This window comes from Falco biarmicus, chromosome 12 (assembly GCF_023638135.1).
Source record: "Falco biarmicus isolate bFalBia1 chromosome 12, bFalBia1.pri, whole genome shotgun sequence".
NCBI classification, from domain to species: Eukaryota; Metazoa; Chordata; class Aves; order Falconiformes; family Falconidae; genus Falco; species Falco biarmicus.
The window spans coordinates 25553589-25572873 of NC_079299.1; the positions used below are offsets into that span (position 1 = coordinate 25553589).

The 19285-nt window shown below is 38.6% G+C and overlaps 1 protein-coding gene across 3 annotated transcripts in view; it reads right to left on the minus strand.

The window, feature by feature from the left end:
- MACROD2 (mono-ADP ribosylhydrolase 2) overlaps positions 1 to 19285 on the minus strand; it is an 892508-nt gene that overhangs the window by 278792 nt on the left and 594431 nt on the right. For all 3 annotated transcript variants that reach the window (XM_056357738.1, XM_056357737.1, XM_056357736.1), the window contains exon 7: positions 16661 to 16691. In XM_056357738.1, coding sequence (XP_056213713.1) covers positions 16661 to 16691 — 31 coding nt within the window. The remainder of the gene's footprint in view (positions 1 to 16660; positions 16692 to 19285) is intronic.

The following is a 19285-nucleotide window of genomic DNA, read 5'->3' on the forward strand; positions in this document are numbered from 1 at the left end:
TTCCATTAATTTTATCTGAGTCCTCTCTATACATACAATTACATTTGAGATAGCTTGCATTAATGCAACAGCTGCACATCTCCAGATTGTGAAAAATACCACTGCAATATTGGGTCACATCAGGGTTATTTTAGCAAATTATCGACATGCAGTAACCACCTTCCACAGCACAGTCTTCCCCACATCTCTGGCAAGGGAAACCAGTAAAAAAAAAAAAAAAAAAAATCACAAGACTGCATGGAGGAGGGAAAATTATCACTGTATGGGACAAAATCTAGATTGGCCAGGCCAATTAACGTAGATTCATAGAATTTTTATCTCAGCTCTCCTCGCAGGATTTACCTTCAGAAGAGGATGAGAGCTTCTCCCAGCTCTATACCTTAAAACCAAAAAAGGCATTTCACAAATTCTCCTCTCCCCACTGCAGCAACCCCGGAGAAGATGACAAAGAATGCACCTAAACTAAAAATTTTATAATATTTCCTGGTCTCTGCCTACATTTTTGCCTTTGTATTGCATGCAGGCATCAAGATGCTGGCTGCGGGACCCCTCTGCAGGGCGGCTGTCGCTGCCTGGGGCCAGGTACATCTGATTCCTGCCAGTTCCCAATGGTTCCTGATGGCTGCGCAGCCCCTGCACCTCCCTGACACCTGGTTTTAGAAAGGGCAAAACAGGGCTCTGGAGCGAGTGGGGAAAAAGTAAGTAAACAAAGACAGCCCCAAGAATCCCTCTTGCCGGAGGGAGTGCAAGATTTGGGGGTGAGGGCTTAAGAGAGCCTGGGAAAGAGGGAGTGCAAGGAAAGCCTTTATCTTTCGTTACCCAAACCTGTTTTAACTGGTAATAAATTAGTCTTCCCTAACTTTTTTACCCATTGTGGTACTTGGCAAGCCATCTACCTGGCTTTACTTGGAGCCACAAGTTTTTCCATCTTATTGTCCCCCCTTGTGCTGCTGAGGAGTAAGAGCGTGCCAGGCCAAAGGTCAAGCCACCACTCTACCACCGATTTCTCAGTCATAAAATATTCTAGCTATTCTATTTTTCTTTCACCAAAACACACAAATTGAAAGCCTGCAAAATGAGGTCACAATAACATGAATAAAAACTATTAAAAAAAAAAAAAAAAAGGCAGGGGATGGGAAATTAAGACACGAGAGTACTTGCTGGTGAGACCAGCAGAAGAGTTTGTTCAAAACCAGTTAAAGTAGTTTTTTGTGGGTTTTTTTTGGTTTGCGTTTTTTGTTTTGTTTTGTTTTGGTTTTTTTTTTTTTTTTTTTTTTTGGGGGGGGGGAGCAAGTCTAGTCATACTTTTCTAGTTAGATTTACAAAACGAACACGTTGTCATTCCAGAAGAAACCAGGTTTATTTTTATCAATCAATTGCTAAAAAAAGGACCTCCACAACAAAGCAAGAAAACTCATAGTACTGATGAGTCAAAACCAACGAGATCAATACCAATGCTTATTTGAATTACACATATTTATACACAAGCTTTGCAAAATAATCTCATGCAGCTTGGTGCTTATGGAAATAAAAGCTACTGAATTTACAGTAACCCCCTGGAGATAAGAAAAGAATAACAGACTGAAAGTTTGTAGGGTTGTATCACTGAAAGTCTGGACATGACTATTAAAAATTATTTCAAAAAGCAAACAAAAGAGCAGTCACTATCTTAAATAGTTGAGAAAAACTAAAAATAAGTTATACTAACACTGTAATAGATAGCCATGCTTGACACTATACATCCAGCACTTGGTATTTAACTTAAAAGTATTCTAGGAATAGAAGGAAAAAAAAGTGGTGGACATCTGGATGAAAGAAGGATCTCCAAAACTCAGAAGGGTCAAAGGAGGATTTGTATTCCTTAGAAAAGAGGAAATTTTTTCTGTCTTAGAAATTAAATCTCTAAGACACAAATGCATTTGAACAGAAAGACCAATTGCTGCAAAGTACCTCAGATCATGCAAAGAACAAAATTAACTCAAATTAAGAAACCCCCTCTCCAATAGAAATTTGGGAAAAAATTCTCTATACAGACTGAAAAAGCAGGAAGGAGAAAAAAAAAATGCTAAGGATAGCATTCAGACTAGCTTTTGCATACAGTTTCAAAGCTGCTTAGAACACTATTTGAGGCAAGAGCTAGTGTGCAATAATAGTGCTCAGTCAAAGGAGGAAAGAATGAATGTCTGAGCTTCTGGGACATTTCTTGTGCTGAAATTTTAATATGGATCTTGTTTCCTATCAGTTCCCATCAGATTCCATGTTTCCTTTCTCATGTTCTGTTTATGTAAGAGTTAGATAACACCAGTGGGTACACAGTGAAAATAACTGATGATATAGAAGGATTGAGGTACTTTTGTAAATTCAATAAACAAATTAAAAAAGCCCACTCAATAATTTTAACAAAGCAAGTGGAAAAACATCAGCTTCTCAATCCAGTTTTAATAAACAAAGATGCTACCGCCTCAAGCAGCTCATCTCTGTCCCCCAGGAGTTAGTCCACACTCAGACCTGCTGACTGAAACATTTGTGTGAACATCCTTTGCTTTGGTCCAAATCAAGTGGGATGCCTTGGCTTCAACAGCTTCAGACTAGGGTTTGTTGGGTTTGTTTTATTTGGGTTTTTGGGTTGTTTTTTAATTATTTATTTATTTATTTTTCCCCAGTCACACTCCTTGGGATTGAAAGGGATTAGCAAGTAGACAGTGACAGACCTAGGAAGGACGTGGCTCCTGGCATGGGGCAGCTGACAGAATCCGCAGAGTGAGCATCCTCACAGCATGTGGAACTGGAATAGTCAAATGCTGCTTAGATAGGATTATCCGGGTGTTTTGGTGGTGGTGGGAGTTTTTTGTTTGCTTGTTTGGGTATTTTTTTAGGCAAAGTATCTTTTAAATAACTGCATCCAACGTGTATTAATGTTATGGTACTGTCTTAAGCACTGAAAATTATAGACAGATAATTCAGGACAGGACTGAATCACGTGATTATCTTCTAGTGTTTACTAAGTGGATATTTAGATTTGTTGTGAAGGGAGAGGGAGAGAGAGTTTCATCATCAGTTCTGACATTTTAGGGGAAGAGAGTAGCCTTACAATTTAGAGGTCCACAGACATTAATGTATTTAATAGGCAGTGACAGAAACAAGCAATAAATACAGAGTAACCTAAGCAGCAGGTATCATACATAAAAACTTACAAAATTAAGACTACACATGAAATTCAGGCAGAAACATTTTGTTTAGTAAGTAGAAAACCAGCGAAATATATTGACAGCAAAAGTCATAAAAACAACTAATAAAAATAAGTAGATTAAAAAAAAATGTGGCGCTAAGAAAAACTTAAGACACCCAGAATGATAAAAAGTGGAGCCAAGGCTGAAACATATTCAGTGCAAATATCAGGGTGACCTCTTCCTAGCCAGAAGCTTTGATACCATGAAACTTCAGTAATTTGTGAAAATTGGTCTATTAAGTATACTTACTTAACTCATAAAACATAACTCATTATCCAATGTATTTTTTTTAAAGTAGATTATTTTTTGAAATCATATGTAATTTAAACATAAGATAAGTTTCTGAACTACAGGTCTGTTTTATTGGCATAAGTGCTGACGGAGAAACATTTCTATCTACTCCTTTCAGAAAGCACTCAGCTTAGTTAAGGTCAGCATAAATGCCACGTAATCAACATGGGAAACTCAGAAGAAGGTCAACCACTAGGAAAAGATATCTTGAAAACATGAAACAAGCTAAGAAAGGATTCGGAAGTTAATTCTTTACCATCAAATGCATGACATTCCACAACTAGCACATCACCGACCACCCTTGGTGAGGCAATTTTGAATACACTGGCATTATTAAAAAATTAAATAGTAGAGCAGTTAAATAATTCCATGTCACTTGTGCAAAATTTTGAAAAATATCAACTGAAAATATATACAGGGAGTTGATAAACCCTTGTGTATGAACACAAATTAAGCAGCTAGAGATTCTTGTACATTCAAGCTTGTCAATTGTACATTCTCCACTTCTTGGTTGCCAAGCATGGTAAATGCAATCACTGCATCTGATTACCTATTTTCAATAAAATGGTGACAACTCATTAATCAGGCCACACAATAGTGAAACTGGTGTAAGGTTCCACAACGTGAATTCCTCATTAGGAATGACACAGAAGCATTGTCAATATGCACCCTCATTACCTGCATCATGGCTGACAGCTTCGATTAGAAGGGAGCTCTGAATCTCACATCTTTCTTTGTGAAGAGCCTACTATACATCATTAAACTACTGCTTTACTGAAAGCTAGTAAATTATGACTTATGAAGCTGACAGCAAAACAAAACAGAAGATTTCCTAGAGGGCTGACCAACATGGTCAACATTTAAGTAGCATCACTGGTTTCTTCTATATTGTATTTTGTACTGTGGAAAATGCAGCACTTTATTTCTCACTTTGGGAACTAGGCCTTATTTCTCTAAAAGGGACAAAAATAATCTTCTCTTAATTAAGCAATGCTTCTTTAGCAACTGAAATGTTCTTTTCTCTCATTCTTAAAGCCCGGGGGGGGGGGCGGGAGCGGAACCACACACAAAAACCAGAAGACTACAAGCAGCTAGCAAATGTAGCTCAAAATGTCGTTGGACTTGTAGCTGTAACGTTCTTAATGGCACTCTGCTAAAAAATATGTCCTGGCCTCATAATGGTCTGCTATATTGTGTTTACTAGCTGCAACAAAAAGAATAGTTAAAAACCTATCAGCGGCATAATGTTTAGCACCTATTATGGACACAAGTATAACCACCTTAGGGTAATTAAAGGCATAAGAAAATGATTAATGTTCTGAAGCCATAAAACTGCATCAGTTGAAAAGCTATTATGATTGCACTGTCTACAGCTCACAGCCTACGCTGGGCAATTTACACCGATATGCATACTGCATAAAACTGATACTCATTTTTTCTAACATCGGATAATGAACTGGTACATAAAGCTTAAACCATGCACCACACACTGGTCACCACTGGAACAGTCCCTGTACTCTCACCCTAAGGATGCAACTGCTTTTTTAAGCTTAGGTTCTAGACCTTCCTATTCTGTATTTTTTCTCATCAGAATGCTGAGCGGTTCACACTGTCATCTTCTCCATCTTAGAAATACGCTTCTGACCATAAAAAAACCCTGAGAAACAGGGAAATTGATATAGAACACATGCTACCTGGCTTCCAGCTGGAACAACATGCTCATATTTATACCAGCTCTTATTTAGCTCAGGGATGTCTGAATCAGCCACTCCCCACACAGGAGCTGCATAACGTTATTCACATCGAACAGTACCTTCCTCAAAATGTGACCTGTGAGTGCTACTCAATTTGACTAATTTGACCTGAATATTTTTTTTGACCAATACAAGTCACAATGTATGATGAAAGATGGTATTTTCCATATGGGATACTTCCAATTCCTTGAAAGTGAGGGTTAAACAGTCTTATTCCAGACAGAAAAGAAAATAGAAGGGGACAGAAAGTCTTCCACTGCCACAGTATCACAAACAGTAAATGATTACCCTATAAAAGTGTTACACATTATTTCTCTTGAAGAGTTCTTTCAAACATCACAGAGAAAAGGGAAAGGGGGGGAAAGTAATGTGGTGCATTGTCCAAAACTAAATTGGAAAATGATAGCTACGGTTTATCATCTAGTAATATATAGGAAAGCAAGTGCTCCACTCTCTCATATATAATATATTGAAAGGAATAAAAAGAGAGATGCACAGAAATCGTTTACAAATCAGACTTCAGGGTAATGTTCTTTCCAATGGGCTTGATACTCTTTCAAGAAAAAGTAAGATAAAGTCTTCTCTGCTCAAAATGAACATTATAATACAGGTATGATACATTGGACCAGACTTATCCTCTGCTGAAGTCAATGAAATTAAGAGTCAAAGTGAATAGGGTCAATTACAAACAGCTATGCCTATTCCTCTAGTATTCTTCTATGCAATGGAATATTTCACAGCTACTGCAAACCACTCTATCTTTGAAAACAACCTATATAGACTTACTCCAGCATGAATTTAGCTGTTTCCATATTAGTTACCAGATGAAAACCTAAAATCACAGCAATAGGTATTATAAAGAACATTATCATCAGTAGATCGGTTAAAATTGGGTCTCATATTCCAAATACAACCCTAGAAGCCACACACGTGCTTGCAGCATTCCAAGAAGTACGCAAGAAGAAAACTAAAACATTCTCCAAAATATCTCATTTTTTCCATCAATGACTGAGTAAATTAATTCATTAGCCTGCCATTTATTTTTTTTTTTTTTCTATCTGGAGCCAGCCTAGGTCCTATTCCCTGGGACAACTTCAGAGACTAGCTATCGTTGCTCAGATCTGCTAGCAATAACCACCGCTGTGAGAGTCGCCCTGTGCAGCAGCCATAACACATCCACCCAAACCAAGAGACCATCTTGGTTCTTACAGCTTCAGACAGAAAATCGCTCCTCAGAACATAGTTTTGGTTGTAGTCTCTCCAGACACCTTTTAAGCCACTGCACAGTGACTCTTCCTCCTCAGGACTAATCCAGGTGATCCCCGTCCCACAGCAGTGATCAACGAGGTGCCGGGTGGCACTCAATAACCTTTATCGCACCTGCCAAGCCCTAGCACCAAGAGTGAGCAGTTTGTTTACGGGTGGTGCTGGTGACAGGCACACCAACAAGTCCCCTCATTCAGTCTAATGGGGTGAATTGAAAGATTAGTCTGTCATGCCAGCATGAGGCCTCATTTTTCTTCCGTGCTACATAGGTCCCCCCATCCCGCAGCCTGTATTTGATCGTGATTAATTTGTCAAGGCTGGCTATAGCATGGAAATGAAGAAATGGATTGCCAATTACAGTTAGTCTTCTCACAGAATACCCCTCGAACCGGTGCTATTCTGCAGTAGTGACAGCTCAGAAATGAACTGAAAGCAGCTCTATTGAGCAGAAACCTGACCCCAAAGTGTATTTTAAAGCAGAAGGTGACTTCCCCCTCTCACCCCCAGCCAGCTCCTCAGTAAATGCTTGACTTCTATTCTGCCTGCCTGGCAGGTACACAAAAAGGCCATCCACATTTATTTTTGTAGTCACCTTGTTACGATGTGTACTGAACTTCTGACTTAACGCTCTTCAACGAGGTACACTTTTTTTTTTCTGAATACCTCACCCTCGGTAAGGCTGAAGGGGAACCTAATATGTATACCATTACTGCTCAGTAAACAAAACCAGCAGTGATTCTGCTCTGTACAGAAGCTCTTAAAAGCATTCGAACTTTCTCCTGAACAGTACTCACAGAAAGGTAAATTTTGACTTTTTTTGTGTTTCCTTTGCAGTAAACTCACGTATTCTTACAAGATGTTTAATATTTCATTGATATAGACAACTAGCTTATATTGAATAATCAGATCTGATAGATTAATGGAATAGGAAAAGAGTCCTAATATTTTTATTCATAATTATTAATATGGCATTTGAGAGTACCTCTGTACCAGCAACACATGCATGCAATTCATTTTATGCACTGATATAGCCACTGGCAAATTACTCAAGTTGCATAAATTCAAAGCATGTGTAAAAAAACCACTCACCTTAGAAAGTTTTTTTTTTTAAAAAATATCCCTTTTCCCTCAATTAAATTCAGACCACTCTAATAGATACTTCCATCGCTGTAATTCACTGTATTTTATATCATTGTCTTGGGTACCTCATCTTCAGATGCAGGAAAGGTGAAAACGTTTCCGACAGTAAGCAGCACACAATAGCTTTAAACATGTTCTAAAGACAAAAAGGCACAACTCTCTTGCAGACCCAAGGTGGCCTTCCATTAACACAACCGCATTAACAACAAACCGCAGTGTGCAGAACTGCAGAATATGTCTTATAAACAGGACCCTGGCTTAGAAACAGGATTAGTCATTCATTGCACTGAATCACCCGCCTTTGCTATTCCTCTTCTGCCTCAGCGGCAGTTGCCCTTTCCAATGATATATGGTAGCATTCCTATCTAACAAAGATGCAGAATTAAGGACAACACAGGGAACGACCCTTGGAGGCAGAGATGCCTTTAAATTGTCTTTGAGGTACTTCGATGAGACTCCGAACAGCAGCTCTTTTCTGTTGATCTTTTCATTTCAGAAGAAAGAGAAAGTATTTGTCCTAACAGCAATACGTTTTATACCTTTCACAGGCCACCTAAAAGCCCCATATTCTCTCACATACTTCTGCCACACTTCTTGAAGCAACCTTCAGACATCAAACTTATGAAAGAGAGATGATCTTAATAATATCAATTTATGTATGTGGTGACTTTCTGTATTTGTACAGGCGTAGTATTTAGGGTCTCCAACACCGACTACACCCGTTACTATAGGTATTTTATAAATACACATTAAGCGACAACGTCTGCTATAGAGAATGAAAATCGGGGCAAATAAGGCTCCCACAATATTCCATAGCCAGACCTATCACCGTGCACTAAAAATAAGGAAAGAATGAAAAAAAAAGGAGCTGCTTTCCTCAGGCATTTACTATCTAATGCCATCACAGAAGTTAAAAATGATACAGTTAATAACTTTGTGGTAAAATTAATTGATTTACGTCACACCACGAATATTATTCCTAGTCAACATCAGTGTCTCATGGCTTTTAAAAAAAGCTACTTACAAACAGAATAAAGTTTTAAACTGTGAGTGGGAATCAACATTAACCGAATACACTTAACAGTTTTAATTTCTAAACATCAGATAAACCAATTGTACAGTATTAAAATGACGGTGGGTGATGATCAAGGACTAAAAATCCTACCCTAGGCACTTTATAGATATTTTTCTAGCTGCTAAAGTACAGAAAATGTGTGTTGTATAAGTAAGATAATATACAAGACTAGTTATGCCACAGCACATGGGTAAATGAAATCCTTGCTAATATGACACACATCAGCTCTAGTGCAAGTTTTCAAACCCAGGAGTAGTTTTACAGCTGTCAAGATGATAACTATTCTTCTTTAACTAGATTAATTTTATATTAAGTTCTTTCTTTCAAGGAAGCTCAGTTGTATCATGAAATTTGACTGAAACCATTAAACTAGCTGTCTTTTTACAATGTATTTAAAACTCAGAGGTACATAATTCATTTACAACATTTTCTTCAGAAACGGGGAAGGGATGAAAAATATGTTCTTTACCATCACTAAGTTGTCATACTATACTTAATCACAAATATGATTAAAAGACACCCAAGACACCACAATGTTCTCCTTTTGCAAAGAAAACCTGCTTTGCTATAGCACCTGATGAGATCTCACCAAGGCATCTGAGGTAATGGTGTGATTCCCCTATATGAATCTCACTTGTCAATGAAGAAAACATCCAAGCAGCTTGGAATCACAGGAAAACCCAGGTTGGAAGGGCTACAGCACCTGTGGAGGTCATCTGGTCCAACCTTCTGCTCAAAGCAAGAACAATTTCAGACTGGGATGAGGTTACTCGGGGCCTCAGACAACCCAAAAAGAGCACATCTTTGTCTCTGCTTCTGGCTGCTGACTTCTCAAAATGAAATATAAATGCAGAGAAGTTGTCTTGAATAGCAATATACACACATAGCTGGTTGGCTGAATTATCTGAACAGGTACCCAAACAATTAGACCAGTCGCTAGTAGCCTCTTAACCTTTTGAGACAGTAGTTTTTAAGTTTTAAATTTTAAAGCTAAATAAAGTAAAATGTATCTTTTTGAACCTAGGTATCCTTCTGCTGCTGGCCTCTTCCATGATGCTGTGGTATGTTCCACACGCATTAAAGCCAATGCAAAGGGAAGAATTTGCTAACGGATTGGGCTCTGAGTTTGGTTTGAGTGAGGTACTCTTTTTGGGGGGAAAGGACAAGATTACATCAAAGAAAAATTTTGGATAGCAATAAAGGGGTATTTTACCAAGAAGTATTTTATTCTTCATGTATCACGTTAATTTAACGTCTCCAGGACAAGGTTCATGTATCTTTATTTTCTTACTTAAATTAATTTCTTAACAAATGAGCTTCAAAGAGCTTTACTATTTCCTGAATGTAAGGCCACAGAACACACACATAAGAGTATCTTTTTGACATCAGCCAGGAAAACTTAGAAAAGGGGATTAAGTGATACTGCTAGTATATAACAATACAGAGTTTTAACTTTCATCACGGTAATTGAGACAGTCTATTTCTTTGAGTGGAAAACCACAAATACCAAAACAAACATTATATCTGACCAGCTGAAGCCCTGTTTGTGATATCAGCAATGTGTTTTCTGAATACCAGAGATCTTTTCCAACTCTCTTACGCTTTGAAGAACAGTTTGCCTGGGGGAAAAAAAAAATAATACAAGAAGTGAAAGGAAAAAGGGGAAAAGTGCCCAAAGTGCAATGTGTTTTTGATGATTTTGGAGCTGTCACTGGCTTTTTTTTCCAACAGTCTGCAGATATCTATATAGCTCATTGCAAAAGCAACTAGACATGAGCTATGCTAGGTACTTCATGATGTAAGCCACTATGAAATAAGAGCAAGAGAGCCCACAAACAACTGTTTCTTGCAGAGTAGAATCAAGACAGTGAGGTTACAGAGAGAGTATGGGCAGAAGTTGCAAGACTGAAGGGGGCAATTAACATATGCAAATATAAACTACTCAGAGTGGTGAGCCTAACAAAGGAGCCAGGCTTTCAAGACAAATCCTGAAGTTCTTCATGCTTCTGCCAATTTTGAAAGAAAGAAAGGCAACTACATAGACTCTATCTCTCCATAAAGAGAAAAGGGAAAAGACGAAAAGCAAGGCCATGAAGCAACTGAGTATTCAGTGTCCAACGGTCTAAGTCTTCAAAGGGAAATTTTTAAGGACAGTTACTTAATGTCATTTCAATGAAGAACAGGATTCATCCTCTAGGATTCAAGACAAATGCTGTAAACTGGGCCAGTCAGCAAGCACTTCAGAATACATAAAATTCTCAATAGTCTAACTACAATATCCATAAAATACCAATTCCCACTGAAAAAGAGAGCTTATTAAGTCTCTCATCTGGAATCAAGTTTGAGCTTTTCCTTGCTAAAAACATCATATGAATGTTAATTTTAGACTGTTGAGGGCTCAGCAATTTACACTTTCCAGTAATTTTTTTAGTACTTAAAATATAGGAAAAGACCAATTAGTATCATGGACACTACGCTGTCTGAAATAAGAGCACTGTTAAATAATGCATGCAACAAATTTTTATACAAGTAGTAATTAGGTTTCTAGGACTACTTGAATATTATAATAGTAATTTCATAGCTGTTACTATTATTAATTTTAATAATAATCTCAGTTAACTGGTGATCAGTCCCAAAAGAGCATTAAAAAAATGAGTTATCAGATATATCTTCATTTTCACTAAAACATTATATTACATAAATTATGGTGTAAATAATAAAATGCAATTAAATTTCCAATGAGCTACAAAAAACGACTGCTAAAATCACACAGTACTGTTAAAAAAGTCGATGCAGTCTGAGTTGAGAAATGAGGAGCTCTCTGATCAAGTTAAAACATTGGCTTAGTCAAGAGACAATCTTCCTAACGGGAACTTTCCTTACGTGACTTACTGGATTTTCTTTTTTTTTTTTTTTTTTTTACCCCACCACACAGAATTTATATGATAATATCCATTTGCCTAGGTCACCATAATTGACAATATTCACAGTGTTCAAATGCTGATGATCACGATCACGTACAGCATCAGATCATTGTGATTGTTACAGGGACCCAATGCACCAGACTGAAGATAAATACAAGACTGTTTCATAGTTAATTATTATATATTTGTATATAGTACCCCTGAAACATTTGCAACTCCTTCCTTGGAAAGATGGCAGTGCAACCCTTATTAGAACTGCTCATTAAAGAAATATGTATCTTAGGAATAAAACACCAACAGAAAATGTGGAGAAACAGATGGGAAACATGGAAATAGAATGCCTTAACCTTTAGCCCTGTGTCAGGAATTTATTCTACCTTTAAAAACATTTGGTTTAGTCTTCTGACTCGGATTTTCAGAGGGCTTTTGTAATCCTTCAGTAGCACACCTGTCTGCTAATCCCTTGTTATAATCTATCTTGGATCACCTCACGGGGAGAAGAGCTGACAGATACACTCTGTGGATTGGCAGGATGAAGCATTCTTTGGATACTGAGAAGGACACACCAGAGGTCAGGACAGCTGTGACACAAGCTGGCACCAGACCAAGAGACCTCTCTCCCCAGATAAAGACAAAGCAGAGCAGACTATCTGTGACACCTACCTGCACCCTGCCTTGAGAATGTATTATATGCTTCTATTTCCGATATACACTGAATACTTCGCCTTTTTTTTTTTTTCTTTCATTGCTTTCTAAGCTTGCTTTTCAGTCTCTCCTTCAGCAACACATAATAAATTTAACCTTGCAATGTCTTGCCATGACCAGGCCAAAAGCTACAAGTAAGCCTAAGTGACCCGATTCTAAAAGAAACAAGTCTCACTCCAATGTAATAAAGGTGTTTAAAGTGAATCTGTGCGTTTCCACTGCCCAAATCACTGCAGACTTTCTGCAGTTTCATGGCTTTTTGTCTTTTCCTTTCCCTTTCTTGCTCTGTGTTTTTAAAATAAATGCAAATATACATTCATAACAAAACCTAAGAACTGCCATTATCTTCCCCCCAAAAAAACCCAAAAACAAAATCCCACCCAGATGATACCATTTTAGTGAAAGTCAAGTAAAGGTAAAATATACAGCTATATTGATGTAGAGACAAAAAGAAACACTAACTGTACATTTCTCTCAATATTTCTTTTCCTCCTTCTTCCCTTTTTCTTTTTTCACCTCCCTTAAGTTTAAAATAACATTTAAATACTTTCTTATGTTGCCAGAGCAGCTTATGTTGCCAACATAAGTATCTGGGAACAGCAGCCAAACCCTGTATTACTGTAAAATAACAGTAAGAAGGAACAAATAGGTGTGCATAGACCATAACATCTTCAACTCCTTCCATATGTAGTCCACCCCATAATTACCTCTCAGCAGAGTATTGCAACAAACATGAAAATAGCTGTCTTCTCATATCCATCTGCAGAGCCTTGTTTTAATTTCGCAGCTCATAAGATTTGTAGCACCATAGCAGGCATCCTTGTTCACTTCACAGGCTGCGAACACCAGAATTTGTGGGGAGCTTCTTAAAGACATGATAATGAGGTGCTCTTCCATTAAATATACTGAAGGAAGTCACTTTTTTTCCCCCCTTCTGGCAGTACGTCAGCCATAACAAGATGGTAATTATGGGGGAAGTGGATGTGTAAATGGTGATTCACTGTGTATAAGGTGACGATCTGACACTCTACAGCCTAAAATAACATGTTTTACCCTCTGGACTACAGATTTGTCTGTAGATTTTTATTTTTTTTTTTTTTTTTTAACAGATAGTAAAATCACTTTGAAAAAGGCAAAAGACAAAATGTTAGAAAATCCCTAAAAATCTAGCTGGCCTACAAAAAACCTTTGATAAGGTTAAGATTGCACTCTGACTCATGTTTGAGTGTTACTGAACAGCTACTGAGGATCTGTTGCTTGATACTTCAGTACCTCCCTAACGCTATGGGAGTGATATGAATCCTCTGCACTCCTCCTGAACCAGTTTGTGAAACTTCATGTTTTTGATATAAAGGAAAGCATTTATTGCAACACAATAGAGTAACCCAGGGATCCATGGGGATATAAGCCTTCACAACCTTTGCTTACTTAGATCGATTATCAGTTTATCAGCATATTAGAGATGATAGGGATCTCTTAGAAAAAGAGTGCCTGTGGGTACACCCTTGCTTTTGCAGTCCTTATAAACATTCAGCATCGGTTGCTTTCTACTTCATTTTTTAAAGATTTAATCCCTCATTTGAAGCTATCAGACTTCTAAAACAAAGATCCCACATGAGTGAATTTGTTGCCAGCACTCTAAATAGGAGCACATTAAAATCAAAGTTTTGAATGCTGGCACAGTGCCTTAAAGGCAAATGGCCTTCTCGGGGCTTTAATTCGTTCAAGCTGGAACATCCACAGTGCTACGGGTGGAGATGGAGCGTCAGGAAAGTGTTTGGGGAGGAAAGGCAGACCTTTCCTTCACCCAACACCCTTCTCATGAAAAGCAATCTGCCCTTAGCCAAACCCTCAGAAAGAGGCTGGCTTGCTTGTTTCTTCCCAGTTTCCTTTTTATGGGAGAAAAGGAGTGCTCTGCAGTGATGCAAACCGGAAAGGACTGCTCTCCAGAGAAGTGTGACTGCTCTCTCCTAATAATAGTAAAGGCAAGCCATCTAAGCATTTACAAGAATTTGGAGCAGAACACAGTCCAGATTCTTAAACGGGATATCCTCAGTTGATCTCCTGAAAATTTCTCCACTTCCATTTGGAGGTGAAACTCAGTTGTCAGCCAAGGGTTTCTGAAGGGATGGCATCCGTTCACATGGATCTGAGGTGAAAAATCAAGTCTGTACGTTCCTTTAATAACATTTTATTGGAATAGTCCAGTGTTAACTGCACAATACATAAAGCAATCCTAACCAGCTAGGCCATCAGCAACCGAGTTGATCTACTTGTTTGTCTAGACTTTGCTGACTTTATCTAAAGGAATATACCCATGCAGAGGGGAAAACCCCAATAAAATCATAAAGATGAAAACATAGCTTTGCAGACTTCGGGTATGCTATACATCTCGAACACATCACACAGCACAATTTTAGCACTGCAACTGCTATCAAACATTCTTGAAAATATTGACACCTGAAGCCTGATGCAGGGTTGCCTGTTTAATTACTTCTCTAGCAGTATGTCTGAGAGTCTGAAAAGACGGTATTTTTTCATTGAGGAACAGAAAGTATTTATTAAAACAGTAAAATCTATTAGAGATTATATTCCCAAAACAAACAAACAAAAAAAGCAGCCCCAGAAGAAGAGTATTTTAGCAGAAATGTGTCTTAATTCATTTTCAAAGGTGAAAACAGCAGTTACTGCAAAAGCATCTGCCACACTATATAATGTTCCAGTAGTGCCACAGCCTTCCCCATAAAATCACTGCTAGCTTCAAGAAAAGCATCCGTTGCCTCAGGAGAAGAAAACTCAAGATTCCTACCAGAGGTCCCTTCCAACTTTCTTTACTGACTTCAGGGAATTACATTCCTCACCTGCTGAGTCTTTCTCTATTAACTAGGAAAATTCTAAAATAAAGTGAATTATTGCTACTTGTACGTTCTACTTACTAGTAATTCCAATACATTTACACCATGTCTTGCCTGGTTTTGTAAACCAGCATAAAAAATGTGTCTATGTTAAAGATCAGTACTTAAGGCAAAGAGTCAAAATCTAAAATGCAGAGCTGCCCTGAAAGTTCGAGAGGGGGACCTGAACTGAGGACCAAGGCAGAGCTTCATCTGAAACCAGGTTCGTATTCAGTGACTTACAGTGTTTGTGGAGATGGCATCTGCGTGTTCTGCAACTATGGAAGTGCAGTTCAAGTAGAAAAGGATACAGCACCCAAAATAATTCAGATTCTACCTTCTGAAGCCTAATTCTGATTTACAATCACCCAACAATGTTAAATAAGAGCTCCTTGAAAAAGACCCACCCTAAATATTCCTGTCACTTCCCCCTCCTCAACTGCAATAGCTGATTAATCAGAACTCAAGTTACTTTAAATAAATTACTATATGTTACTTTCATGCAGCAGCAGCTATGTCATACTGTGGTGCTACATGATGACTACATTTTTTTTTAATTTATTGCTGCTTAGCATTTTCTGTAAAATCTTTCAATTGTACAAGTAATCCAACCTACTATCATTTGTATGCATTTACTGAACCTAAACGAAAGAAAAATCAGCCCACGCTATTTTTAAATTAAAAAGTATTTTTGTCCTCTCGTAATTTACATGCCCTCAAATTTCTCCTTGTTTTCTGAATATTATAACAGCTTATCTTTTTCCTCCTTCAAATATCATGCTCACTTCTTCCGCAACTTCAACCAAAAAGCAGCCAACTATCAGCGACGGATTACTGTAAAATTACAGCAAAGCAAGTGACGAACTTCTATAATAACGCTTTACCTCCAGTTCTTCATGCGGTATTAATTTGCATGTAAATTATAAACTCAAAATATGGAAGCACAACTCAAGGGAACAAAGACAATTTCATGTTATTCCAGCAAGTTTGCTTGAGGTAACCATACGTTTCCCCTAGTCCTGGACACCGGGGAGTTTTGCTTGCTTGCCTTATGATGGAAAATTTTGCCAAAACCCTGTTTTTCCCCACTGAGGCCACAGCAGCATGTTTAAGAGTTAGGGAGCCGCAGAGGTGTAATCACAGCTGTGGGCCTCAGCTCGCAGGCCAAGGGCTGTGCTAAGGGCTGCACAACAGCCTCCCTCTTAGCACACCAGTATCTGCTCACACGCAAAGGCTTTGGGTCTCTGTTCTTTAACACAGGATAAATAGATTCTCAAGCCAAGATGACCGATGAGACATTTGATATGAAATATCACCACTTAAAATAGTAATAAACGGGAAAACTGATTAAGCAATATGTGACCTGTAAGGTCTTACTTACCATAAATTCCTGTTGAAATACAGGGAAATGCCTGTAAAACAACAACAAAAAAACAATCAGTGAGACACCCTTGGTTTAGATAAAAAGCTCATTAAACAGATATTTTTAAATGCCTGGTTTTCAACACTCAGAGATTACATGTTGTAGCCTTCACTATTAGAGCAGTCAATTCACAGGCATTTTCATGTCATTATATGAAACGTTCTGTATGTTTTCCTTGCTGCCATGTTAGCAAAGCCACGTTCTTTTTCTCATCTTGAGCTAGGAGCAACATTTGAACCCAGGATCATTAGTAAATATGCTTTTCGAGCTGAAAATTAATACCTTAAGATAAAAATTCATCCCATAAACTAGTACGGTAGAAAAAAAGAAATCATATTCTCTAGGCAGAGTTAGACAATATTTCTTCAGTAGTAAAGTAAGTCTGGCCAGCTTAAAACCTGCCCTGCCCCTTTGCCATGCCCTTGTTCAGTGTAACCTCCTTTTCTATTTCAGAGGTTTTCACTTTTAAACTCATGTTTTTCAAATATGTGGTTTATAGTGTGACCCAACACAGCTGTACCGGTACAAGTTAAAGGCTTGCAAACTGGTGTGGGGAGAGGACCTAGAAAAGCTGGGTGAAAAGGGTACATTTTTGGGCCAGCTTGAACACCAAAATAAATGTATCGTGCAACAAGAGATGGTTAGAGATACCGTACCAGCAAGAAAGACAATTTACATTTTTCCTAGCTGTATGTGTTGTCTACAGATTTGCATTTCTGTGAGCTAGAGTCAGTTTTCCACCAGGAGAAACCAAAGCCGTGGTTTCACAAGAAAGACAATTTTCCTTATGTGCAGTTGATATGTGATATCACCTTTGCGCCTCCCACCTCTGGACTGACAGCAAACAGCTCAAAGGTACAAGAGCACCTGGGACCAAAGTCTCAAATATCCACCCTCTGGCTCCCTCCAGATCCCCTGGCTATGAGTCATCATACAAAAGAAAGGAATTCTTCTTTACTTAATCACACAGGAAAACATTATTCAAAGCTAATGCTTGCTTTATATTTAACCAGGGAATTAATTAGGGAACGGTGATTAAGAAAGGAGAGGTCTAATGGAAAGAATACATCCTCCTTGCCCCTCTGAAAATACTTAAGTAAAATAAAGTGAGGGAAAATTATAGTCTCATTCCTTCTCAACCACTACAACTTACATCCTGAAAAATACTTAGCTTTGTAGTTTGTACCCAATAAATCACAACAAACCAGCTCTTTAAGGAAATAAGGACTGCAATAGGAAAAAAACCGCAACACACACAGTCGCAGAGCTCAGGCTGAGGTGGCAACAGATGCTACGGCAATAACAGAGGCATAAAGGATGATTTTGTCTAGTTTAGCAACAGGTTTTAAAATTCACCGCTGTTGAAGTTTCACATATTAGGAGATAATTGCTCCAAACAAGTGTTTTGTTTTCCATTCTGTCCCAGAACTTGAGTAACAGTATATGATTTAGATACTTTTATTGGCTACAGGGAATGAGTAACACCATTCAAGGTTCCTTCCCTTACTGTCCCCAAAACTCTGGACAAGGGGAAAATGTCCTGCAGCACCTCTGAAATCCCACCAGTCCTGCAGCTCCTTGGGCCACACCACAGAGGGTGCCTATAGGAAGCAGCTGATGCCTTCAGATCCCCATGCATATAGCAAAGCCACCCACCTGGGGGACCACGGGCTGGGGCAGCTCTGCAGACCCTGGGCAGCAAAAGAGCACTGGGCACCAGCTCCCCCCACACCACTGCACATTTGTCACCTGCACCAAGCAAAGCCCCGATGGTGATCCCGAAGGGATTTACCAGCCTGGCTGCTGCACTATGGGATGGGCTCAGCACACACTCCCAAGATCTCACCCCACAGCTGTGTTTATTGGCCCTGGAGCCAAGCGCCTGAAGGGAAGGCTGCACCTTCCAGGGGACCCAGCTTCCTTTTCAGCTTTGCCTTGAGAAGAGATAAGACAACTGCATTCGCAGCACTGCAGGACAGACCATAGCTCACTGCATTTGTTCATCTCCATTCACAGAAAACACTGCTCTGAGGCTGTTTTGCAAGCTTTAGCTAGCAATTTGTGTGTTGTGCATGTTTCTTAATACCAACTTTAAAATTACTATGTAGACACATCATAATCATCACCTTGCTTTCACTTTCTGTCATGTAGCTGAAACATATCTGAATAGAGCTACAAGAGTGTGTAAAATCCCATCAAGCTTCTTCCAAATACTGGTCTGTGACATAACTTGGATGAGCTCTGCCCTCTCCCTCATTCAGAGATGATCACAGCACATAACCAGCAGATGTAATTTCGTAAAATGTGACAGTGCTTTTATTCATTCAAGAAAGGCCCATACCCAAGATCACATATCAACTGTGTTTCCTCTTGGCTCCTAGGGAGACAATTTAGTCTGGATGCCAGGTTGAAATTACTGGCAGAGCAGTAATGGGGCACTCGCAGCATGGATATCAACATAATACAATATTTGGCTTATGGACAAAAGATGTTAAGGTTTCTAACCTTTTCTGTGTGTAATAATACCTTAATCCTATATTTGATTTCAATAAAAAAAAAATCACTTTCACAGTAGCAAACATT